Source organism: Odontesthes bonariensis, chromosome 11 (assembly GCF_027942865.1).
Source record: "Odontesthes bonariensis isolate fOdoBon6 chromosome 11, fOdoBon6.hap1, whole genome shotgun sequence".
Taxonomy (NCBI): domain Eukaryota; kingdom Metazoa; phylum Chordata; class Actinopteri; order Atheriniformes; family Atherinopsidae; genus Odontesthes; species Odontesthes bonariensis.
The window spans coordinates 7,744,704-7,771,387 of record NC_134516.1 but is presented as its reverse complement, the minus strand read 5'-3'; the positions used below and the strand labels follow the sequence as shown (position 1 = coordinate 7,771,387).

At 43.9% G+C, this 26,684-nt stretch overlaps 1 protein-coding gene across 1 annotated transcript; it reads right to left on the bottom strand.

The window, feature by feature from the left end:
* Positions 1–814: 814 nt before the first annotated feature.
* LOC142391182 (NLR family CARD domain-containing protein 3-like) lies at positions 815–25,746 on the bottom strand. Its single transcript, XM_075476959.1, has 12 exons — positions 25,668–25,746; positions 25,291–25,379; positions 22,038–22,169; positions 21,861–21,953; positions 21,597–21,779; positions 10,889–10,967; positions 10,519–10,726; positions 9,950–10,371; positions 8,594–9,879; positions 6,620–8,494; positions 5,107–5,280; positions 815–982 (listed from the first exon to the last, which is right to left on the bottom strand). The coding sequence occupies exons 3-10, from the start codon at positions 22,103–22,105 to the stop codon at positions 8,275–8,277; spliced, it is 2,559 nt and encodes an 852-aa protein (XP_075333074.1). The 5' UTR covers positions 22,106–22,169; positions 25,291–25,379; positions 25,668–25,746; the 3' UTR covers positions 815–982; positions 5,107–5,280; positions 6,620–8,274.
* Between the last annotated feature and the right edge of the window lie 938 nt (positions 25,747–26,684).

Below are 26,684 nucleotides of genomic sequence, written 5' to 3'. Positions count from 1 at the left end.
AGTAAAAAAATTATAGAATAAAATAAGTTAAACAGTTTTTTAGAGTTTCTCATCCTCAGACATGACAAAACAGACATTCAAATAAATCCACACTTCAGTTCAGAGTGAAGACATGCAGCTGTCTGTGTGGAGCTGTTTTTCAAGAGCTTCTAGCTGTAAAATATTATTTTTTTGCCATATTAAAAGTTAGAGTCAGACTTGGTGAGGAGCTGGGACTTGGAGATCCAGATTGTAGTCACCTAAAGGCATCCATTTATAAAAATCACACTTTCCAATGAGTTCAAACATGTCTTATTTACTTCCAGTAACACTTAGAAGGATTCTGTCTGTTTGGGAAATAAATTCAGCTTCTGATTCACTAAAGGATGATGTGGCTTTGTCGCCACACATCTGTCTAATTCACAGTCGCCTTCACAAAGGAGGTTCACCTCAAACCAAATAACCAACCAAATATCATCCCTTTGCCCCAGTGCAGTGTGTCCACATTTAAAGGTTTTATGCACTATTTTAAAGGAAAAAACTGCTCATATTTCTGTAAAGTAGTTTACTTTGGGTATGTGATGGGTCTGTGTTTTAGGACAAATCTACAGGAATGGAAAGGAGTTAAAGTAAAAGAGCACTTTACTATTTTTCTTTAAACTGTGTGTGTTATATTTCATTATCAGAGTTATAAGAGTTATTTAAGCCAGATAATCAAAGGGCAGAACAGATCAACCTGTTTCATTGATCAAAGTACCTGGAAGCTGCTTTTTCATCTAATAACCCAGAATTATATCAGCTCTCACCTGGAAAGTTCATGAATCCTTACCTGAGAGTTTCCAGTCTGCAGTTTGGACTCTTCAGTCCATCAGAAAGCTGCTTCACTCCTGAATCCTGCAGGTTGTTGTTACTCAGGCCCAGTTCTGTCAGGCTGGAGGACTGGGAGCTGAGAGCTGAGGACAGAGCTGCACAGCTTCTCTCTGAGAGCTCACAGCCACTCAGGCTGAGGAGGGAATGAGATGGAAGGAAATAACTTGATCGATTAATCAATCAAACTACATTCATATTTGATAAGTTGAAGAATTCTGTTTCCCTGTTTGTTTCTGTTTATTTGTTAAAGACATTAAAGTGTGATGGAAGATGTCTACATGTGCCGTCTTAGCTCAGTAGATGGAGAAACTAAAAGATGTATCTGCTGCTGTTATTGGCTCATCCTGTGATCAGATCAGCACAGCAAAGAACACCATGTGAGCAAAGCATCTTCTCACACTAACAGTCAGCTGTTTCTCCAGCACCAAAGTGTTATCTGGCCCAGCTCAGCTGTGGCTCTGTAGCTGCAGCCTTTGTCTGTCACTCTGCAGACTGACATGCTTTCTGTAGGACTGACGGACCTTTCTACCAAGAAATTAATACATGAATGACAACATGTTTTTCTCTTTCTTAGACTCAAGACTTAAAAAGTTTCCACAGAAGAGTAAGTTAAAAAGCACAAACTGGATTTTGGTTACTTTGTTAAAGTTTCTCATGTTCAAAATGGACAAGAAAAGAGAGCTAAACTAAATCTACACTTCAGGACGTACTGAACACATGCAGTCAGTGTGAGTCTGACGAGTCTGGGGAGGAAACATCAGATAAAAACAACAACATTCCAGTGGACTGTGTGGAGAAATACATTTTGGCCTTGACTCAAAAAAAGATAACGTGGGTTTTTCGACCGCACATCTGTCTAATTTACAAAGGGTCAAATTTAGCTCAAACCAATCAACCAACCAAATATCACTGTTCCTGTGCAGTATGTCTACATTTAAAGAAGGTTTTATGTACAAGATGTAAGTGTGACGCTCAAGTGTGAGGTCAAATTTTATGTAATTAGGCCCGAGCAGCTAAGCGCTGCGATGGCCTATTGTATCTGCAGGATTTCACTATTTTTATTCTTCCCTATGATTCTTTTTCTTCTCCACGCGGTATCGCAAATGGGGACGCCTGAACGTATTCGAAAACTCACCAAACTTTACCCAAAATTGTCCCCCGCGTGAAATTGCATGATTTTAATGGAGTCGAAAGTGGGCGTCGCCAAACTGCTCTACAGCGCCACCTAACGTGAGATAGCCCAAACCGTACATCTTAGAGATCTGAAACTCGGTATGTATGTAGATCGCCTAAAAATCAAGAACAAAAGTCTCTTGGAGGTATGCTCTAAAACGTACAAGGAGGCGGCCATTTTGGGTCAAAGGGCAAATTTTGGCCATTTTTCATATTTACACACCTCGTAGAAAAATGTTCACGCCCCAGGGATTTTGAGCTACGGACTTCATCTTTGGTCGGTATGCAGTTAAGGGATGGGGGAACAAAAGTTATCAGAAATCTTGAGTTTTTGAGCATGTTTAGGGGGCTTGGCCGAGCGGCGAACTTGGCGTACTCGCCAGAGTAAACGAAACGCTATAACTTTCACGTAAAATGTTAAATGTGCACCAAACTTGGTATGAGTCATCCATGTTGGATGGCCGACAATCCTATGTGGTCATATGCTGACGTCATCTAAGCCCCGCCCACTCAGAACAGGAAGTCACTTTTTTTACTTGGAAAGCTCCATCTCTGGCCCCCTTCACCTAATCAACATGATCTTGTGTCAGAATACAGATAACAAGTTGGTCTCACTTGCTTTAAAGCACCAACAGTTTTCAGTTGAAAGCGTGGCTATGGCGACTTGGTGAAGTCAGACATCACGCCGTTACCATACGTTTCGCTCTAAATTCTACAGTTTTGAGCCGAGATGCACCAAACTCACTGGGATCGATCCTAATCCACCCCCCAACAGGTGTGCAGTCCAATATCTGATGGGCGTGGCCTAATGCCTCCACAGCTCCCCCTAGAACATCTAAAAACATCAGCACAAAGCCATGCTTTCACCGACAATCATGAAACCTGTGCGTCTTGTCAGGACCTACAAAATAGTGTGGGCGTGGCAGAATGGCAAATTCCAATCCCTCGCCGTTTGCATACGTTCGGCTCTAAATCTCACATGCATCATCTGATTTGCACCAAACTAGATAAGAATGACCTTTGTTAACCTCTAAAGAGCCCAATAGGATTATATTGAGGTGTGACTCCAGTGCGCCCCCTAGATCATGTAAACAGCTATATCTCCTTGAGACATCATCCGATCTGCACCATATTTTTTGTGCATCATTAAGGAGCAGCGCTTGACACGTTGGCGTGGTACATTTCTGACGTCACTAAACCCCGCCCCCACAAAACAGGAAGTGACAATAACTCCTGTCTGGAAGGTGAGATATCGCTCCAACTTTGAACACGTGCCTCCGGTGTCGTACTGAGGTGGCCTGAAGGCGATTTGGGAGATTCGTCGCACGCTCCGCCTGGTGGACGGGCGCGGGAGATGCGTGACGGCGTCGATGACCACGTCGGGGCGGCGGTGCCGGCGGTCAGGCGGTCGCAAGGCCAGAGCTGCGCTTGGCTGCGAGGGCCGATATCACTGCTCGTTTTTTTGTTTTGTTTTAGTTTGAAAATATTATATCTGTAAAAGAACTATGTTAATATGTGCCAAAATGGTAAATTATTACATCTTGGTAAAGAGCTTTTCAGTGCCATCAGTAGGGGGCAGTGTGGGCAGTTGCTTCTCCGTGACTCTTGTTTACTTCCTCATTCTACCGAGCGAAGCTGCACTGAACAGAAGCAAACGGTCGCCTGTCTCATTCTTTCTCCTGTTTTACAGGTTGGTGGTGTTTTAAAACTTCTATAACTACCCACATTTGTGTTAAACATCTAAATGTGATGTTAGATCGATTTCCTAAGGGTACTGACAATGTTTTGATAGTTTTCTGAACAAGTGGTAAAACACTGTTCTCTGTGTGACTCAAAATGGCGCCGCGGTAAACTTCTTTTTCTGTTGTGACCAAACCAGGTCGTAGTTTCTGGCTCCAGCACATTTAATTTTGGGTTAAAAATTATTCTTTTGAGTACAGTATTTTATTACAGGTGTAAATTAATTGAATGTTACGGTTACAGAGAAATATATTTGTTTTGTTAATATTGTAAGCAGTTAAAATTGTTAAAACTTGCAAGTCTTCAGCTCAGGCATTTATCTTGAACCAACAGTCATTAAGAGCAATATGCTAGTTTCATTTTATTTGCACTACAAGTGAGGTTAAGATAGGAGAACATGTGAGGACCTATATGTTTTATATTTCATGGTATTATTTTCAGGAGTTGTGAACAAAATGGTAACTCAGTTAATTGACTGAATAAGAATGTATTAATGCAGTAGTCCACTGAACTCAGGATTATTCTTTATGAAGAATTGGAAAATGTGTGTTTTATTTGGAAACGAGGTTTATGCTGTAACTAGCCTATATGTATTTTGGATTTGTTTCTGATATTATGGATGTTGTACTGTTAAATGACACTTGAATATGGAAAAACAAAATACATAAAAGAGAAAAGGAAAGAGATATTTTGCAAATTGATAAATAAATTCTACCGAGCGAAGCTGCACTGAACAGAAGCAAACGGTCGCCTGTCTCATTCTTTCTCCTGTTTTACAGGAACCTTATCTGTGTACAGGTATCCTGTCTGGGACCGGTTACATAAGGAAAAAAACAGCTAGAATTGATGTAAGTCAGTGCTGTTGCATCCAGTTCTCAAAGATCAGCTCTGTTTGCCACACACAGTTTAAATTAAATGTCTAACATCTCCTCAGAGTTGGTGGTAGTTGCAGGACATTTAAAATCTATGTTTCTGCACGGTCAGACTTCCCATTTATCATGGTAGCAGTGACTGTTGCAGGATGAAAGCATCATAATGCCAGACACAACACTACTGCTACTGCTACACATGGTTGTAGAACAGCTCTCAGTTTACTTTGGGTATGTGATGGATCTGTGTTTTAGGACAAATCTACAGGAATGGAAAGGAGTTAAAGTAAAAGAACACTTAAGTATTTTTCTTTTAACTGTGTGTGTTATATTTCATTATCAGTTATTTAAGCCAGATAATCAAAGGGCAGAACAGATCAACCTGTTTCATTGATCAAAGTACCTGGAAGCTGCTTTTTAATCTAATAACCCAGAATTATATCAGCTCTCACCTGGAAAGTTCATGAATCCTTACCTGAGAGTTTCCAGTCTGCAGTTTGGACTCTTCAGTCCATCAGAAAGCTGCTTCACTCCTGAATCCTGCAGGTTGTTGTTACTCAGGCCCAGTTCTGTCAGGCTGGAGGACTGGGAGCTGAGAGCTGAGGACAGAGCTGCACAGCTTCTCTCTGAGAGGTTACAGCCACTCAGGCTGAGGAGGGAATGAGATGGAAGGAAATAACTTGATCTATTAATCAATCAAACTACATTCATATTTGATAAGTGGAAGAATTCTGTTTCCCTGTTTGTTTCTGTTTATTTGTTAAAGACATTAAAGTGTGATGGAAGATGTCTACATGTGCCGTCTTAGCTCAGTAGATGGAGAAACTAAAAGATGTATCTGCTGCTGTTATTGGCTCATCCTGTGATCAGATCAGCTCAGCAAAGAACACCATGTGAGCAAAGCATCTTCTCACACTAACAGTCAGCTGTTTCTCCAGCACCAAAGTGTTATCTGGCCCAGCTCAGCTGTGGCTCTGTAGCTGCAGCCTTTGTCTGTCACTCTGCAGACTGACATGCTTTCTGTAGGACTGACGGACCTTTCTACCAAGAAATTAATACATGAATGACAACATGTTTTTCTCTTTCTTAGACTCAAGACTTAAAAAGTTTCCACAGAAGAGTAAGTTAAAAAGCACAAACTGAATTTTGGTTACTTTGTTAAAGTTTCTCATGTTCAAAACAGACAGTAAAACTAAATCTACACTTCAGGACGTACTGAACACATGCAGTCAGTGTGAGTCTGACGAGTCTGGGGAGGAAACATCAGATAAAAACAACAACATTCCAGTGGACTGTGTGGAGAAATACATTTTGGCCTTAACTCAAAAAAAGATAACGTGGGTTTTTCGACCGCACATCTGTCTAATTTACAAAGGGTCAAATTTAGCTCAAACCAATCAACCAACCAAATATCAATGTTCCTGTGCAGTATGTCTACATTTAAAGAAGGTTTTATGTACAAGATGTAAGGAAAAAAACAGCTAGAATTGATGTAAGTCAGTGCTGTGGCATCCAGTTCTCAAAGATCAGCTCTGTTTGCCACACACAGTTTAAATTAAATGTCTAAAATCTCCTCAGAGTTGGTAGTAGTTGTAGGACATTTAAAATCTATGTTTCTGCACGGTCAGACTTCCCATTTATCATGGTAGCAGTGAGTGTTGCAGGATGAAAGCATCATAATGCCAGACACAACACTACTGCTACTGCTACACATGGTTGTAGAACAGCTCTCAGTTTACTTTGGGTATGTGATGGATCTGTGTTTTAGGACAAATCTACAGGAATGGAAAGGAGTTAAAGTAAAAGAACACTTAAGTATTTTTCTTTAAATTGTGTGTGATATATTTCATTATCAGTTATTTAAGCCAGATAATCAAAGGGCAGAACAGATCAACCTGTTTCATTGATCAAAGTACCTGGAAGCTGCTTTTTAATCCAATAACCCAGAATTATATCAGCTCTCACCTGGAAAGTTCATGAATCCTTACCTGAGAGTTTCCAGTCTGCAGTTTGGACTCTTCAGTCCAGACAGCAGCTTCACTCCTGAATCCTGCTGCAGGTTGGAGTTTCTCAGGCCCAGTTGTGTCAGGCTGGAGGACTGGGAGCTGAGAGCTGAGGACAGAGCTGCACATCCTTCATCTGAGAGGTTACAGACGCTCAGCCTGAGGAGAAGATGTTAAACAGTCTTACATTCAGTCACATTTAATAAGAACAGTCAAATAAGGGACAGTAATGATGTGAAGCTGCTCTGCAGCCACAATATCTCTGTAACTTCTACTGAGGAGTCTCTGAATCTGGTGATGTGCACTATGGTTTCATTCTTGATATTTTATATTCATGTTTTTAATGGAGTTTAAAGGGATATGCCACCCCCAGGCCAAATTAAGTGTATCCCCGCATTCCCGAGACATGAATAAGTGTGTGGGAGTGTTTTCCTGGCGACCCAGGCATTGTCCGAATCTCACAGCACTGACCACTGCTTGGTTGCGCAAAATACATACATGCTGCACATCTGTGAATCTCTTCCTGTCTCTCTGTAGTTTGTGACTTTGCTCCGTTTTGTGCAGTTTTACTGCAGCTGATCTGCAGAGACCATGCATCAATGTGATGTGCAGAGCTCTCCACAGAGTGAGGTCAGCACTGCCCACCCTGCAGGAGGTCCACACCAGGCGCTGCACCACCAGAGCCAGGAAGACCCCGCTCCTACTCACATGTTTACTTGTATATTTTCATTTCTGTCAGATTCATCTCACCCTGTTTTATTCTTATTTTGCTGCCTTGCACAGTTGAGCTCGTTGCAGTGTACATTTCACTGCCGGCGTTCAGCTGCAGGTGACGAATAAAGATGGCTGATTCTTGATCGGTCGTTAATTATCTCATTATGTTAACAAATCAAAGCAGATTTTCATGATAACTTGTTCATTTATGTCCTAATCTTTGATCACATCATGTTTTAAAGCAGCGACTCTGAAAAGCTTCATGGGAACAGAAAACAACTTCCTGAATGTCACCAAAAGCTTTTTCTGCTCTCTGAAGGCTTTTTTGGCTTTTTTTCTGAAACAGAGAAAGAGAAGATGTTGGTCACATGACTGATCACATGACCAAGCAGCTGCTGGATGGAGCAGAGGAGCAGGACCTGTTCAGCCTCTCATCTTTGCCTCCAAAGTGATTGTGTCTGTTCTGATAACTGCAGTAAAACAGACGACACACCAACAGCCCGACTCACAGTTCAGTTTGGATCCTCCAACAGTCCGAGCTGAAATCAGCTGGATGTTCCACTTTATCATACTTATCCTGTTATCTGATGGAAACAGGGTGTTTTCTCCAGATTTCACATGTTCAACATGAACAAAGGGATCCACAAACATAAAAATCACTCTGCATGTATCTGATGTATATTTTCACATTTCTGCACATCTTTGTCTTCATGATGTTAAACACGTGTTTGTGGATGGAAATGACACGCTTTGAGAAAACTACAACAGATATACTGAATCATTTCCTGTAACTCTACCAGAATATAAATAAATGTTCCACCAGAGTTCATGTGTGTGTGCTGCGCTGCGCAGACTAGATCAGAGGAAAGTGACACAGATCTGGAGACGTTTTACTTTGTGGATTTAAAACAGATGTGAAGATGTTTTCAGATTATTGCATCACAGAGACTGTATGAAGCTGAAACAGCAGAGAAACCTGACCTGAGAGCTTCCAGGTTACAGTGAGGACTCTGCAGTCCATCAGACAGCTGCTTCACTCCTGAGCCGCAGATACTCAGGTCCAGTTGTGTCAGGCTGGAGGACTGGGAGCTGAGAGCTGAGGACAGAGCTGCACATCCTTCATCTGAGAGGGTACAGCTGCTCAGTCTGAGGAGGAAATAATGAGAGAAGTAGGAATCTGGGACTTTCTCTCCTATAGAAACAGCAGCAGGATATTCATACACATCCCTCTATATCTGTACTCACAGAGCTTTGTTGGAGGCTTTGACCACTGGCAGCAGCCTCAGAAGAGCCTCCTCTGAAGCATAGTATTTCTTCAGGTCAAACTCATCCAGATGTTTTCCTGATGACAGTAAGATGAAGACCAGAGCTGACCACTGAGCAGGAGACAGTTCATCTGTGGAGAGACTTCCTGAACTCAGGGCCTGTTGGATCTCCTCCACCAGAGAACGATCATTCAGTTCATTCAGACAGTGGAACAGATTGATGCTTCTCTCTGCAGACAGATCCTTACTGATCTTCTCCTTGATGTAATCGACTGTTTCCTGATTGGTCTGTGAGCTACTTCCTGTCTGTGTCAGCAGGCCTCGTAGGAGCCTCTGATTGGTCTGCAGGGAAAGACCCAGGAGGAAGCGGAGGAACAGGTCCAGGTGTCCATTTGGACTCTCTAAGGCCTTGTACACAGCCCATCGATTGAGATCATTCAGATCAAGTACTTTAGGCCTCTTGGATTTTTCATCATTTCCCATCAGGTTGAGTCCAGAGTTGATGAAGGTCAGATGCACATGAAGAGCAGCCAGAAACTCCTGAACACTCAGATGGATGAAGCAGAACACCTTCTCCTGGTACAGCCCTCTCTCCTCTCTAAAGATCTGTGTGAACACTCCTGAGTACACTGAGGCTGCTGAGATATCGATGCCACACTCTGTCAGGTCTGATTCATAGAAGATCAGGTTTCCTTTCTGCAGCTGCTCAAAAGCCAGTTTTCCCAGAGACTCAATCATCTTCCTGCTCTCTGGACTCCAGTGTGGATCTGTCTCAGCTCCTCCATCATACTTGACCTTCTTCACTTTGGCCTGAACCACCAGGAAGTGGATGTACATCTCAGTCAGGGTGCTGGGCAGCTCTGCTCCCTCTCTGGTGTCCAACACATCCTCCAGAACTGTAGCAGTGATCCAGCAGAAGACTGGGATGTGGCACATGATGTGGAGGCTTCGGGATGTCTGGATGTGGGAGATGATCCTGCTGGCCTGCTCCTCATCTCTGAATCTCTTCCTGAAGTACTCCTCCTTCTGTGGGTCAGTAAACCCTCTGACCTCTGTCACCATGCCGACACAGCCAGCAGGGATCTGATTGGCTGCTGCAGGTCGTGTGGTTATCCAGAGGCGAGCAGAGGGAAGCAGCTTCCCCCTGATGAGGTTTGTCAGCAGCACATCCACTGAGGTGGGCTCTGTAGCATCAGTCAGGGGCTCCTTGCTGTGGAAGTCCAGAGGAAGTCGACACTCATCCAGACCGTCAAAGATGAACACAACCTGGAACTGTTCAAAGCTGAAAGATTCCTGCTGCTTTGGTCTCAGTAAAGAAGTGATGAACAAGTTCCACCAAGCTGAACTTTCTCTCTTTCAGCACATTCAGCTCTCTGAAAGTGAATGGAAACATGAACTGGATGTCCTGGTTGGCTTTGCCTTCAGCCCAGTCCAGAGTGAACTTCTGTGTTAAGACTGTTTTCCCAATGCCAGCCACTCCCTTTGTCATCACTGTTCTGATTGGTTCATCTCTTCCAGGTGGGCCTTTAAAGATGTCTTCTTGTCTGATGGATGTTTCTGCTCTGCCTGCTTTCCTGGATGCTGCTTCAATCTGTCTGACCTCATGTTCATCATTGACCTCTCCGCTCCCTCCCTCTGTGATGTAGAGCTCTGTGTAGATCTGATTCAGAAGGGTTGGCTTTCCTGCTTTAGGAATCCCCTCAAACACACACTGGAACTTCTTCTTCAGAGCACATTTAACTTTACGTCCACAAAGATCTGAATGAAGACAAGAAATAACATCAGTAAACAGACATTTCAACCCTGTACAGAATGAGTATCTGAACATCTGCTGTTCTGTGTGCTGAGACATCAGTAAATGTGTCATTTATCCAGCAGGTTAAACCTTTAGAGAAATCCTCTTACTGCTCTGCAGACGGTCAGCCAGCTCCTCCTGCTTCATTCTCCTCAGGAAGTGAGCTGTGATCTTCACTAATGCCTCTCTGCTGCTCCTCTGCTCTTCATCCTCACCCTCCCTCTGACTCTCTAAGCATTCTGGGTAATCTGGACTCAGAGCCTTCTGCATCTTCTTCAGCTCCTCCTTCACAAAAGTGAGCATGTTGTCCTCCAGCAGCTGGAACAGAAAACTATATGAATGAGCCAATCAGACTGAAACCATGGAGCCAAACATCAGATCCATGTTGGACACACTGACAACCCACTGGTCTACAGAGTGCAGCATGGAGATGGCTGTGAACAGAATAGATGGAAAAGTAGTTGTTGTACATGTACAGACCATAAATATGGAGTCCAGCTGTGTTTGATGCTGCTGGGCAGACGGACCACTGGGACCCTCTGAGCTCTGCTGGTCCACTCTGTGGAGGAATCATGAAGAATGAGCTCACATTGTGTCTGTCCACACAGAGAGCAACACAAGGTGAAGGTCCATGAAGGGATGTGTGGATGTGAGCAGTGGATCAGAGGACTCCCTGTAGTGGGAAAGCTTTACTGGTCCTGCTGATCCCACTGAGAACCAACAGCTCAGTCTGCAGCTGCTTGGAGCTTTCAGCTCACTTTGCTTGGGTCCCAGCAGCTCTCACCAACCCCTTCAGAAAGCTTTCCCTCCCTGCTGAAGTGTCCTGGAGCAAGGCAGCCAGAGCCAGTGTGTGCTGGGATCAGACTGGTTGTACTGGGCAGCTCCCAGTGTGAAGGCCTCAGACGATGACTGTTCAACATCATCTGATGATTATTTCCCAAAGTGTCTGTAGGACACCAGCTGCTGTCCTGCAGACACTCAGAAACACCTCCTCCAACATCATTCTTTCCTCTCTGACTGCTGTGTTGGTGGAAAACATCCAACACACACCAGGGCTCCAGACTAACTTTTTACACTGGTTGCACTGGTGCGCCTAACTTTTTTTCTTAGGTGCACCAGCAAAAAAGTTAGGTGCACCCAAATTTTCAAACGCATTACATTTAACACCGCAGTTTTACAGGTTCACTTTATTTATTTTAAAATCGCTGTCCATATATGTCTATTAACTAGCAATCTGGTCAAAATAAAGTTCTTTATTTGAAGCACAATTCTACAAGCTTATTGAACTTAACTTACTGAAAAAGTGTTGGTGCTTAAAGTGCTTCACTGGCCTGAAATTTAAACTTAAAACATCTCAAGATAAATTAAATAAAAAGAAAATCTAAATTAAAATTGCAAGTGTTTTAAGGGCTTCAAACTGAACATCTCATGGCTCAATGTCTTATGGACTATCCTCCATTGCAGTCACATGCCCATCGGATGGCCAACTCCTGTACTTGGGTTAAATATATATATATATATATATATATATATATATATATATATCTCTATCAGTATATTCACCGGTCTTCCTCTCCTCAAGATACGGCCGTACACAATGATGCTGAACGATCAGGAATGCCATGTACTCACTGTTCGCAATTAGCACAGATGTCTTTTTTTTTAATGTATCTGCGATGAATCCTATAAATTGCACGCACGAGACATAATTGCTGTACGTCGGGTTAATGTTCAAGCCATTTTTCTTCTGAAGAATTATTTCTGACTTGAACTTATTGAAGGGAACTTTTGCAATATGGTAGGCAACGTTAAACTTGATTATCATCGCATGTTTGCTGCTGCCTGGCGCTGAAAGGCAGCGGGGAGAGGGGACACTGAGCAGGTAATGTGTTTCATAGATGCGTTGTGCTTTTTCAGCGTTTCAATTCGAAATGTATTAGAACCAGTCACAAATGCACTATTGCCACACTTTACAGTAAATGCAGTGCATTATATTATCGGATTTACTGTATTTTAGCCAGGTAAACTGGTCAAGCCACTCTCTTAGAAATGTATACACTTTACCCCTTTTAATTTCAATTGGCTCTGGCTCGGAGTCGATCGTATGTGGCTCATTATCTGATGCTAGCTCCGGATGCTAGCTCTGGACCAGGGCCTGACATAACGTGGGAGGTTGATGGCTCCGTGTCAGAGCATTGGTTGTGGTTATTTTCGGACGAATCAGGCCTTAACTTAACCAAAAAGTTGTCCATCGTTCTTTTCATCTTATCACCTGCGGCTACATCCACTATTTATCTGACGAGCCGAGGTTCATCACCTCTCTGTCTGACTACAGCAAGCACGTGTTCAAACGTACACGTACACGGGCCAATCAGAAGGGGGTCCCGCCCTTCACTATCTCTGATTGGTTTAGACCACGATATGGGTATAATGTGTGTCTGTTGTTGAACCACAGGGAGACTTTCAGAAGCCCCTTTCACACTGCCGAATAACCCGCGTTTAATTCGCGAATTTAGCGTGTCCGCTGTTGCGTTCACACTGCCGACCCGGGCTGCCGCGTCAACTCGACTCGCCTTTCGACCCGCGTCGGACCCTAGTCTTTTTGCCGAGCCGAGTTTGATGTGAACGCAATCGACGCGGGTCGGATGTGGGCGTGGCGTGGCGTGACTTGAGGAGTTTAAAAGACAGAATGGACAGCTGATTCAGAACAACAGCGACAGGTGAGGACAAGTTTCACTCTGTTTTAGCCTACATCAAGTTTGAGACATTTTTGAAGATGGCCAACTGGGGAGACAAGGAGGTCCGCGAGCTCCTCAGCCTCCGAGCAGAGGACGTTATTTACCGCCACATGTCGGGGACGGTGAAGGATGGACCTCTGCTGGAAGGGCTGGCGAGAAAGATGGGAGAGCGCGGTTTCCCACGCAGCAAGACGCACCGTAAAGTAACATCTCCATGAACTGCATTGCAAAAATGAGTTCTCAAGGTGTCCCGCCATCGTTTGTTTGAAAAATTTGATGCAGACAGGTGTATTTAACCCTACCTCCGACGCATGGCTTGTGCCTACGTCATTGTACACGCCCAGCATTTTATGTGTTTCGTGTGACGCTCTGCCACTAGGCCACGCCCCCTGAACTCGGCTTCAGGCGACACGGGTCACCAACACACCAAGCGTTCACATTGCTCGACGGGGGTCGAAGGTGCAATTTGGACCCGCTAAGGTAGCGGGTCGCAGTGTGAAAGGGGCTAGAGTCGCGTAGACTTTTTTTTTTTTTCCTCGAACGGGTGGTTGTACCGGTGCAACCTGAGATTTTTTTTTTTAGGCGCACCATTGAGAAAATAGGTCGCATGTGCGACCACTCTAGAGCCCTGCACACCGCTTCACATATGAACATAGAAATGGATGTGAAGCAGAGCTGAGCTCACATTAAACAGTAAAAACTGTTCAAACTGACTGCTGCATTTTACTCTATTACAGCATTTACACTCAGCTCACCTCTGAGGGGATGGATGTTGGGCTGATTTGAAGTCAATAAAACGACCCATCGACTGGTCACTCTGCATGGACACACTGTTAACTGTTAATGCGCATGTCCGCCCGGGGGGGGGGGGGGGGGGGGGGTAGTCGTTCCTACCGAGAGTTTGTAATGGTGGTTTTGTGAATATGGCTCAGTAAAGTTTGAAGTTCATTAAAAACGAGTGTTGTCTTTGTACACTAACATTGGTAGCAGAGGATATCGGCACATAGCTACAAAGTGCCGCCTCCGTTTGACGAAAACAAGTCGGATTATGAAAGTTGGAAGAATGAAATCAAGATCTGGAAGCTAGTTACCGAGTTGGACCAGAAGAAACAGGCGCTAGCGGTAGCCCTATCGCTAACTGGACGAGCGAGGAGTATAGCACTGGAAATATCCGCGGATGACTTGAACAAAGATCAGGGATTAACAACGCTTTTGGAGAAATTGGACACGGTGTATTTGAAAGAGGAAAAAGACCGTCAGTACGATGCCTACACGGAGTTCGACAAAATCAAAAGAGAGAGCAATGTTACCATGTTGGATTACATCGTTGCATTCGAACGAGTATACAACAAAATGAGTAAGTTGAACATGAAACTACCTGATGCTGTTCTCGCATTTAAATTACTCGATACCGCTGGACTTTCAGTTAAAGACAAACAATTGGCTCTTACCGCTTGCTCCAATGTAACATTCAGTGCCATGAAATCAGCTTTGAAAAGGATATTTGGCGATAATTCACCGCTAGATGGTGCTAGTGCATCAAGTGATCCTGACTGTGCGTACTTCACCAGATTTACTGGAAAAAAGTCAAGTTCTCAAAGTCAAATTCCTGTGCCACCTGGGTCAAACCCATTAGACAAATATGGAAGAAGATCTCGTTGTGCTATCTGTCAGAGCACTTACCACTGGGCAAAGGACTGTCCTCACAAAAACAAACAGGCAAAATTAACAGAAAATGTTGAGAGCCACACAGAAAATACTGATGAGTGTCACATCACTTTGTTGTCAAAGGAAACGTTGTCTGAAACAGAGATATTTATGGTGGAGGCTTTAGGATCAGCTGTCATTGACACTGCCTGCACCAGAACGGTTTGTGGAGAAAAATGGCTTGACAACTATGTTGATGGACTGAAGCAGAGTGAGCTTGAGACCCGCACCAGTACCAAAGCATTCCGATTTGGAGATGGTACAGTTGTTCATTCCACAAAGCGTGTGACAATTCCCGCTGTGATCGGTCAGACTAAATGCCATATAGAAACAGAAGTTGTGCCAGTCGACATTCCCTTGCTTTTGAGCAAAACATCACTGAAAAGAGCAGGTGCAGTCCTGGACATTGAGAATGATAAAGCCACTATGTTCAAGCAGCCAGTGAAACTTGAGCTGACCTCCTCAGGTCACTATTGTGTTAACATAAAAGCAAACGATAATTCAGTAGACAATGACATCCAGAATGATGAAGAAGTTCTGACTGTAACTGAAAATATGACAAAACAGGAAAAACAGAAGGTTCTGTTAAAACTACATAAACAATTTGGACATGCCTCTGTAGAAAAGCTGAAAAAATTGCTGGACTGCGCAGGCAACCATGATGACGACTGCCTTGCAATTCTCAATGACATTGTAAGCAAATGTGACACATGCATACGATACAGAAAGCCAAAGCCAAAGCCAAAGCCTGCAGTGGGCCTACCCATGGCCTCAACCTACAATGAGACAGTGGCTGTGGACTTAAATGAGTTGGAACCAGGGGTATGGTATCTCCATGTCATTGATCACTTCACACGTTTCAGTGCAGGGAGTATTGTGACAACCAAGAAACCCAAAGACATCGTGAAGCATCTCATCCACTGCTGGATAAGTGTGCATGGACCCCCACATAAGCTGTTTAGTGACAACGGTGGTGAATTTAACAATGAAAAAAATGAGAGATATGGCTGAAAAATTCAACATTGAACTAAAAACCACTGCAGCCTATAGCCCATGGAGCAATGGCCTTTTGGAAAGGCATAACCACACCCTCACCGACATCCTGTTGAAGGTGAAAAAGGAAAATGAATGCAGCTGGTCAATGGCTCTAGACTGGGCCCTGATGGCAAAGAACTCATTGCACAATGTGCATGGCTACAGCCCACACCAACTGGTGTTTGGACAAAATCCCAACATGCCGTCAGTTCTAACTGATAAACCACCAGCACTTGAAAGTCCTACAATGAATACCTGGATGGCTCAGCATATTACAACTCTGCATGCAGCACGCCAAGCATTCACAGAAGCGGAGTGCTCTGAAAGGATCAAACGAGCCCTTCGCAAACAACTGAGAGCCAATGATAATCGATACGAAACTGGGGACAAAGTATACTACAAACGAGCTGACTTCCCACAGTGGAAAGGTCCAGGGGTGGTCATCGGCCAAGATGGTGTGGTAGTCTTTGTCAGGCACGGGGGCACCTATGTTCGTGTGCATCACACCAGACTGAGAAAGATTGATGCCCAACAAACAGTGCTAGAAGATATGGACATTCAGCAAAAGGTGACTGACAAACAAACATTGCCGGATTCTGGACTTAACCACGAGGATGACAATACTGACAGCGGAGAAGAGACCAATACTCATGATCCACCAGAATCAGAAAATCATGCTGAAGCAGTTCCACTTGCTCCTGAAAACAGACCGAATGCTGACACAGTACAGACTGACACACTCACAAAACATGGAGATGTGCGACTAAAAGCTGGACAAACAGTGACATATACAGATAGAGAAAGTGGACAAACATTAACAGGAACGATTCTAAGTCGTGCAGGAAAGGCCACTGGAAAACACAGAAACTGGTACAATGTACAGTTCAGTGGATCTGGGGACCTTGCTGGTTCCACAGGCTCAGTAAATCTGGGTGAAATGGACAATGTTCAAACAGTACCAGCAGAGCACACTGTCTTATGTGAGGAAAGCAGTATAGAGGACACTCTGATGGTCGATGACGGGATCTTTGATGCTGCAAAACAAGCAGAGTTATGCAACTGGAAGAAGAATGATATCTTTGAGGAAGTGAATGACGAAGGACAGAAATGCATCTCCACAAGGTGGGTGTGTACACTGAAGGAAACCGCTGATGGTGTCACACCATGAAGGACACCGTGAAGGACACAATGCAGCAGTTGGGAGCAGTCGTGTCACAAGTTGATCCAGCAGTCTTCTACTGGCTAGATGACTCATCCAATGTCATGGGAGTACTCGGCTGTCATGTGGATGATTTTATCTGGGGAGGTTCTGAAAGGTTCGCCACAAAAGTCATACCACAGTTAAAAACAGCTTTCCAAGTTGGACGGGAAGAGCACAACACCTTCAGCTATATTGGAATGGAGTTCTCTTCTCTGAATGACACAGTACAGGTACAGCAGAGCATGTACATCAAGAATCTCCAGCCCATTCCTGTGAACCCGGCTAGAGCTGCTGAGCGAGATGCTCCCCTAACAAATCAAGAAATTGACATGCTTAGATCAAAAATTGGCCCAATATTGTGGGTGGCAAGACAAACAAGGCCAGATGCAATGTGTGATGTGTCCATCTTAGCATCCAGTATGAAAGCTGCTACTGTTCAAACTCTGCACTCTATAAACAAACTGATCCAGAAACTCAAATCTGATGAAGTGACCTTGAAATTCCAGCACCTTGGCAAAGACAGTTCCCTAAAGCTTGTCGTGTTCAGTGATTCGTCAATGGGAAACCTTCCTGATGGTGGCACCCAGGGTGGTCATCTGATCATGCTCATGGGAGAGAATGGAAGATTCTCACCTATATGCTGGCAGTCAAAAAGAATAAGAAGAGTGGTGAGAAGTACTCTTGCAGGGGAGACACTGGCCCTTGCAGATGGCATTGATAATGCTATATTTCTGGCCACACTCTACTCAGAACTTACTGTAGGTGACTGCAAGCACAGAGGCTTACCCATAATATGTATAACTGACAATCACTCACTCCTGGATGCTGTAAAGTCTACCAAATCAGTCACAGAGAAGAGACTGCGGCTTGAAATTAGCAATGTCAAGGAGCTCATCCAGTCCGGAATCATTCGACACATCATGTGGTCAGCGACCAAAGACCAGCTTGCTGACTACTTGACAAAGAAAGGAGCGTCAGCTCTCCTCCTCCTAAAGGCCTTTAGCGAAGGTGTATGGCACCTCAAGGAATAAAAGAACAAGAAAAAATTTAATGGACTCAAAATATGAAGGCAGTATTTTTTTCTTTTTGTGCTTTGAACAGTACTATACTTGAGTTTATTTTCTGTAAAGAAAAAGGGGGAGTTTGTTAACTGTTAATGCGCATGTGCGCCCGGGGGGGGTAGTCGTTCCTACCGAGAGTTTGTAATGGTGGTTTTGTGAATATGGCTCAGTAAAGTTTGAAGTTCATTAAAAACGAGTGTCGTCTTTGTACACTAACACACACAGCTGGGCCCAGGTCCAGGTCCAGGTCCAGGTCCAGGTCCAGGTCCAGGTCCAGGTCTGAGTCTCTGATGGATCCTGACAGAAAAACACTTGTTTTCTTCAAAGGATCAAACGCGTCCGCACCGGAGTGTTCCTCCAGAACATATTTATTTCAACGAGTCAGTGCACTCCACACTGCCCGACAATTTAAAGTAAGCAGGCGTGTCATTTCCGCCGGAGACGGTGGGGACGCGTCCCCGGCACTTTGTCTGATGATTAAAATATTCATAAAAAAATGTATTTAAATTGTTTTCTGCAAAATCCACCAGATTCCTGTTCTACATGTCCCCAGCTACCTCTGTGGTGATCTTCAAGTTATTTCACTGCATCATTTTGTGATTATTTGATGCTGAAATCATCGGTGACATCCCCCCATCTCTTTATATCACTCTTCTTCTTTCCTTTTTCATAATGTGGTTTCATTTCACCATTTTTGCCTTTTACTTGCTTGATGTCCTTGTATGTGTATGAGTGTGTGACCATATTCCTTATTGGACATCCAGCCCTACCTGCACCAGCCCAAATCAACTGGTCATCTCTACCTGCACTATCTGCACCTCTCATCAGTGCACTACAGCCAAACAGGGAAGAGACAGAACCAAACTTAAATTATCACCACAACACCTCACAGTGAGCAGTTTAAAAAAATAAGCAAGCTAACTCAAAACTGTGTATGAAGGAGGCCCAGGCATGACCTGATTCTTGACTTAAAATGATGTGACGTTGTGGAGCTTTAGCACCATGGACTGGCAATTCCAGAGCTCAGAGCAACAGTGGATGTGACAAATATATATGCAGCATGTAATCTACAACACATCTCCAGATACTCCTATCCTGGCTTTCATGTTGCTTTACTGCTGCATATTCCTAAATATTGAGATTTCAAACACAAGGTTCACGGCTATATCTGACATAGCTTTTAATTTGGCTTTACTGCAGGAATTTCCTGTAAAGACATTTTGGAATTAAAAAATACACTGTTAAATAAACTAAACAAACAATTTGTCCTTTTTTTTCAGCTGTTGCCCAGATGTTCCTGTGTAATACCATGTATTTTATCGAGATGTGGTTTTATGGAGTTAAATATACCATATCTCTCCATTATTTATCTGCACTCCTCCATTTGTTTACTTATTTCCCTTTTTTAAGTTTCACATCTCCATGTTAAACTTAATTTTCCAGCTTTTTAGAAAAAGTTTGCATTCATATGACACAGCAAACAAACTATTTCTTGATAACAATTTTGTTTTACACAGCTAGATAGATCACCTATACCCATAAACCTATAGCCACACTATATCGACAGTTCAGTGTAGGCATTAGGATGGAAAATAAATTATAGTTTGAGTTGTGTAACGGCTTAACTGTAATGTCCTCATTATGTAATCTTCACTCATATATACTTCTGTTAAATCATTTTTTAATATGTTGATTTTTAAATATGTTAAATTTGATTGCTACATCAGATTTATCAATTTTAAGTTTCTTTGGGAATCTGAGAAGACACTTTATTAAAATTCTCAACAAAATCTTCCATGCAAGTGGCCACTATGATAGGTGTATTTTTTAAACTGCTCACTGTGAGGTGTTGTGGTGATAATTTAAGTTTGGTTCTGTCTCTTCCCTGTTTGGCTGTAGTGCACTGATGAGAGGTGCAGATGGTGCAGGTAGAGATGACCAGTTGATTTGGGATGGTGCAGGTAGGGCTGGATGTCCAATAAGAAATATGGTCACACACACATACACATACAAGGACATCAAGCAAGTAAAAGGCAAAAATGGTGAAATGAAACCACATTATGAAAAAGGAAAGAAGAAGAGTGATATAAAGAGATGGGGGGATGTCACCGATGATTTCAGCATCAAATAATCACAAAATGATGCAGTGAAATGACTTTAAAATCACCACAGAGGTAGCTGGGGACATGTAGAACAAGAATTTGGAGGAGTTTGCAGAAAAAAATTTAAATTAATTTTTTTAAGAATATTTTAATCTAGCCATATACATCATGTATTGGGTATGATTTCAGCATCAGATTATTAAACAATGATGCAGTGAAATAACTTGAAAATCACAACAAAGGTAGCTGGGGACATGTAGAACAAGAATCTGGTGGAGTTTGCAGAAAACAATTTGAATTTTTGTTTTTATGAATATTTCAATCTGGCCATATACATCGTGCATTGGGCTCAAACGCTTTACCGTACGACGCGATGTAGACGCGCACTCGATTTTCAAGTGTAGATCGCGCGACCGTGCCTCTCTGAAGCGCAGATGGCGTGACCGCAATGATGTTTCCGACGGCCTAAACAAGACCGCGCAGATGGCTTTTAACTTTTAATATGGGGACAATATCGCGTCAATACGCATCATCTAATGCAATGCCTATTATTTATCATGAAACCTCAATTCGGAAGTAATGGGCCTAGCTTGTACCCAGCACTTTTCAAACCTTACTCAGGTTTATGGTAATTGTCCCCAGCACTTCTGAAATCAAACTGACGCCCATGAAAGTAAGATGTCAATGGCATGCTTACTGCCGCTGCAACCCACCGAAAGCAGAGAGTCAAGCAACGTAGCTGTAATATAACATGCGGCGAAAACACCGCCGTTCAAAACAAATGAAGCCCGGTGAGCCGCCGGCTCTTATCATCTGCTCATAAATAAGCAACTTAACTCTCTGCAGTAATTCAGTACGAATCGTAACGACGAGATCTCCGCCGTTTGCCCGAAAGAACAGACACACTTAAAAGAATAAGCGGCTTGCCGCAGTCTCTGGTGGATGAATAGCCGAAGCACCAACCCTCAGGTTACGAGACGACCAGCAGTGAGCCAAATTTGACCTGCTATCCAATTGAGTTTTAGAGAAGATAGAAGGAACAGATTGCGTGACGACGTGGGGGTCTTATACTGGGGCGTGCACCCTACGTCATCACATGGTCACAAGTGACTTTGTTGGTATAACTCGACCTGCACATATATGAGATGGAGATATCCAGTGCTGAAAGCACCGCCCTCTGACGGTCAGTAAGAATGAAATAGAACATCCAACACACCGCTTCACATATGAACATAGAAATGGATGAAGCAGAGCTGAGCTCACATTAAACACATGTTGGAGTAAAAACTGATCAAACGGACTCTGCTGCATTTTACTCTGTTACAGCATTTACACTCAGCTCACCTCTGAGGGGATGGATGTTGGTCTGATTTGAAGTTAATATCATCAAGCATTGAATGGTCACTCTTCATGGACACACAGCTGGGTTCAGGCTCAGGTTCAGGTCTGAGTCTCTGATGGATCCTGACAGATTCAGGTTCTGGTTCTGGTTCAGGTTCAGGTTCTGGTTCAGGTCTCTGGTGGATCCTGATGGGGAAAAAATGCTTTTCAGCCTGCATGCATGATATACTTAATAACCTCTAAATCAATGACCTGATGTTAACTTACTCTGCTTTCGAGGCCTGTAAGCTGAAAAGTGGGAGATCCTTCTGCAGTTCGCTCTGTGAGGACCCACTCCTGGATCCAGGTCTCTGTCCCTTCCTGTGAATAAAGGTGGTTTGGTGATGTGAGCGCTGAGCTGGGACATGGAGAAGAGTCATGGACAGTTAGAGATGGTCACCTCACCTCTGAGCTTTGCTCTGGCTCTCATGTTCCCCACACAGAGAGGTTTCAGTGTCCTCACTCTGATCCATGCTGCTGAACTCACATCAGCTCACACACACTTTCTACCTTCTTCTGCAGAGGAGACACGGATACCTGCAGATTCTCAGAAGATGTGACGACAATGAATCATTATTCCTCTAAACACAGTTGTAGAGTCCAACCTGAGCTCCGTCACAGCGACCAGGACGTCTTTATGTTCCCGTTAGTGAAGGCCTAATCTGTTCAATAATCTAATAAATTACTCTTCTTATCAAGTATTTACTCTGCTCTTGTTTCCTGTTCAAATTTAACTTGAGAATCTGAATTATTTATCCTTAAATCTGTGGATGGATGACTCACAGAGCCAGGCTTCACACAGGAAAGGGCCTTTCTCATCAGCGACACACTGCTGCGAAGTATACACGAGCCTAAAGCCCCGTGTATACTCTCGCAGCAGTGTGTCGCAGTGAGCTTGTCGCAGACACGACGCAGTTATTTTTGATTTATGCCTACTTTTGAAACGCTGTCTGCGCTATGTTAATCCCACGCCACAACGCAAGAGGGACAATCACGCAGACATCCCAAGTCTCCCGGAACTTTCGGGAGTCTCCCTGATATTGATAGTTAATCACGGATGCCCGCGAGTCGGATAAAATATCCCGGATTTTAGACTATGCGAGGGAGTGTTTTTCTTTTTTTTCAATGCGAGTGAGAGCGTGCACCATGCGCGTTTCGACTGCGCAGGCAAGAGAGAGAGAGAGAGGGGTGTGGGCCGTGGGGAGAGGTTGCTTGTGAAACCTGTGCGTATCTGTCCAAAGCATGCTCTGCTCAGGGCGACTGCTTGTCAGAGGGCGCGCTGATTGGTTTAGTCAGCAAAATAAGCCAATAATGTTCAGTGTGGGAGGGCTTCAATTTACTCTCTGACAGTCACCTAAGTTACCACTCAAAACTGTGCATCCTGCCAAGTGGCAGAGGGTGAATCCTTGAGTAAAAAACGAAAATATATGACTCATTTTACAGCAGAATATACTAAAGTATATCCATGCCTAGTGAAGGTGAAGAATGATCACACCGTGCGAGGTGCACTGTGTGCAATAGTGACTTCAGTGTTGCCCACGGCGGACTTAATGACGGTAAAAACATGTGGAGGTAGGCTAAGTTGAACGCACCATCATCTGCATTTTATTTCTGTTGGTTAAATGCTGTTATAAAATAAAGCAAAACGTATCAAAGACTTATTTAAAGTATCAAACACATTTAGTTACTAAATTGTGTCTGATCACGAACAAGCTAGGATTGTGGGTGTTACGGTTACGGAGGTCATTCAACAACAATGGCGACTGGACGAATGCGCACTTTGATTGAGATGCAGCTGATCGATCTAGAAATAGAAGAAATATTGCTACTACTGGAGCTGGCAGAGAGGGAAAGAATCGTCACGGTTAGCACGGTTAGCGTCAGCCGGTTAGCAAACCGGAAATACGCATGGTGTAGAGCGGATGTAGAGTTGACCAATCAGAGGCCTCCTTTCTCTCCTCCCTGCGGCGATATCTGCGGCACTGTCTGCGGTGAGTTACAATTTTGGGGAGGTGCACCAGAGTGTCTGCGTAGTGTCTGCGTAAGGGGGGGGGGGCATGTCTGCGTTAACTGCGACACACACGCAGACGCCCTGGTTTCCGAGTATAAATCAGGCTTCACTCTTTTCGATATCAGTGTTGCCACCCCCCGTCTGTGTCCTGTTTTGTATGACGCTGAGTAAATCTGGTTATAGCCCTGTCTTTGAAGTTTGTCATGTTCAGTATCAGTTAAATGGGTTTCTTGCAGAAATATTATATCTACCTTGTCTTTTTTCATTTTGCCCAGAATTTTACTTCTTTTTACTGGGTTTAGTACACCCTTCACATTGTAAGAAGCCAACCTCAGTGGAACTTTTTGGCTTTCCATCTTAAATCAAGTGTCACCTTTAATCCCACTACCCCCTCTCCACTCGAACTCTATAACAACATAAATAGAAAAAAGAACATGAACAGAACAGTCCCAGAAAAACGTGGACTTAATCACAGGTTGAACTTCCTGTTTTGAGGTCTTGTTTGTGACCCTGAAAGAGCCGAGGTGTTTTGCCGGCTCGGAGGGAAAGCCTCCATGCGTCTCCAGCTGTGGAGGGCCCTCCTTTAAGTTTTCAAAGTGATCCATACTTTTAGCTTAGTCAGATCTTCCCCGATCTTATATTATATTATTAATGTCATTAACCTAACCCAAACGGGGGGGGGGGGGGGGGGCATGTCTGCGTTAACTGCGACACACACGCAGACGACCTGGTTTCCGACCATAAATCAGCCTTTAGTTCGCATGCTTTTCATAATAGATTGGGTGCTGTGTGAAAACCGCAATAGTCAAATCTGGATTCAATTATTCCAAAGAGGGTATAGATTCGGCCCTGTGAGTCAGTGCCATGTAACTGTCTCCGCAGGAGTCCTGCAGTGAAGATAAAGAGTCCCAGCTGCTCTCCAGCGGCTGTCCGGCTGCGCTCAGGCCGCATCCAGCGGCTCATTTCCGCCTCCTTCACAGACCGATTCAGCCATCATAAAATAGAGCTACACCTTAAAAACGACTGTGTGTTTAAGTGCTGATCACCAACTTAGTGTTAGCCCGATTCTTTCATTGGAAGCCCCAGAACAAGCCGGAGAAATGTTCAGTTGTTCAGACGAAGTGTTGGTTTGGGTCCCAGGTGAGGTAAAGTGGCAGCGCTGAGCTCAGAGTGCCGGAGCCCCGCAGGGCCTCCACCAGAACGGGCCCCGAGCTCTGGAAACACTTCAGATTTATCTTCTTCTCCTTCATCTCAGAGGTTGGACTGACACGCGACCGAGTATAACTGTTATTCCTTGGGTGTGATAAACAGCGTGCGCGTGCGTGTTGCTTTTCTGCGTGAATCTAAAGTAACAGACCTCTCTGACAAGATAGAGAAGCTTCATCTGACTCCGTTGTGCAGTCCAGTTAGACAGATAATTTAGAAACATCCAGAATATGAACACATAACGTCTAAGAACAGAACTCCAACATTAATCTGCCGCCTGTTCCACAGCTTCTGACACAAAATGGAGGATTTGGTGACCGCGAGCCTGTGCACGTTCGCTTTAAACTTGGAGTCTGTTAACAACTATAAAGCCGCAGACTTCTGCTGCTCTTGTAAGTGAGCTGCTGTCAACAGTGAGACATTAAAAACACTTTATGTTACCTGCACAGGGAGGTTCACGCGGAGAGAAACAGCCGCGCGACACAGAAAACCAACTGCGTCACAACCAGGAAAGTGAAAGTTAAACGGGTCTGTTGGGGGAAATGAGAAAAAAAGGGGGTTGGACTCAAGTTCAGGCTTCTTCTAACTCAAGCTGTTAAAATGTCAACAACGTGATCTTTTTTTTTTTTAATAGACTTTATTTAACTTCACAAAATCACAGTAACAGTAGTTATGAAAGAAATAGTGTACAGTAATGAACAAAGGACATAAAATGAAAGAAGAACATAGTTAAAAATACAACGATAGAAAACTGTTAGAACAGAAGAGAGAAAAAAAAAGAAAAAAGGAAAGAAAATAATTTAAAAATATATTTACACCTCAGACTGGATTCAGTGGACATAAAGGTGTCTTTAACAGAGGGAACGAGGCTGCTCTGCTCTCTGGATTCATCTCTGTGCTTCAGCCCGGCAGGAGCAGCCAATCAGGGGGCGGGGCTGTTCCAAACGCTCAGCTGCTCTCCCATTGGTAATTGCTTATGACGTCAGAGACGGACAGAGCTCCTACTGGCTCCTCAAGCCGGAGCAGCGGAAGTGTTTCTGGAGGAATGGCAGCAGAGCCGCTTGTAATGTTCACAGCTTCTGTTTGACACCTCAGAGTTTATAAAACTCATACAACACCATCAGAACACATGGTCACCACATGGACCTTTAGAAGTTCAGGCTTTCTAAACACACGCATCAGTTCAATCCAGATGTTGTTCACATCTTTTCACGGTTTCCTGCTTTGGCTTCATAACTCAGATGGAATCAGTCAGTGAGAAACACAGCAGGCTGTGAGAGAAAGTAAAGGTGTTCACCGAGGCTGAACCTGAGGGACGCATCACTGAAATGACTGAGTGTTACTCCCTTCAGTTGGAATCACCAACACAAGTCCTTCCTCTCATGCACGGGCATTTATTTGCACATGGCTGTGGTCAGTCATGCTGTGAGAACTAGAGAAATGAAAACAAACAAATCATAAACTGAACTTCACAGGATACAAAGCCTTTCCAAAGAGAATAAACATTAAAGAAACATCTCCAGCACAAACAGCTTCCATAATGCGCTCCATTTGCTTGCAATGTGCCGTGTTTGCATGAAGTGAAACAGGTGATGTGAAAGCGTCGGTGCAGCATCTTAAACACGTGGGAACATCATGTGAACACCACTCTGCAGACCTCATTGGCTGCGTTAACTCAAGGGCAGCAAGAAAGGAAACTTCAAGCGTTGGGTCTCATCCAAACCTCGGAAGCCTTATTCAGCAGCTTCATGACGTCATCTTCTGAGTAACACGCCAGCTGAGGAGCTCTGCTGCTCGTGGGCTGAGTGCGTCTGAATAACGCCCCGCCCCTCTAC

Coding starts and splice junctions, on each gene's coding strand:
- LOC142391182 (XM_075476959.1), bottom strand. CDS start 22,105: ATGGATCAGAGTGAGGACACTGAAACCTCTCTGTGTGGGGAACATGAG. Junction 21,780..21,860: donor TTACAGGCCTCGAAAGCAGA/GTAAGTTAACAT, acceptor TTTCCCCATCAG/GATCCACCAGAGACCTGAAC. Junction 10,727..10,888: donor AGCTGGACTCCATATTTATG/GTCTGTACATGT, acceptor TTTCTGTTCCAG/CTGCTGGAGGACAACATGCT.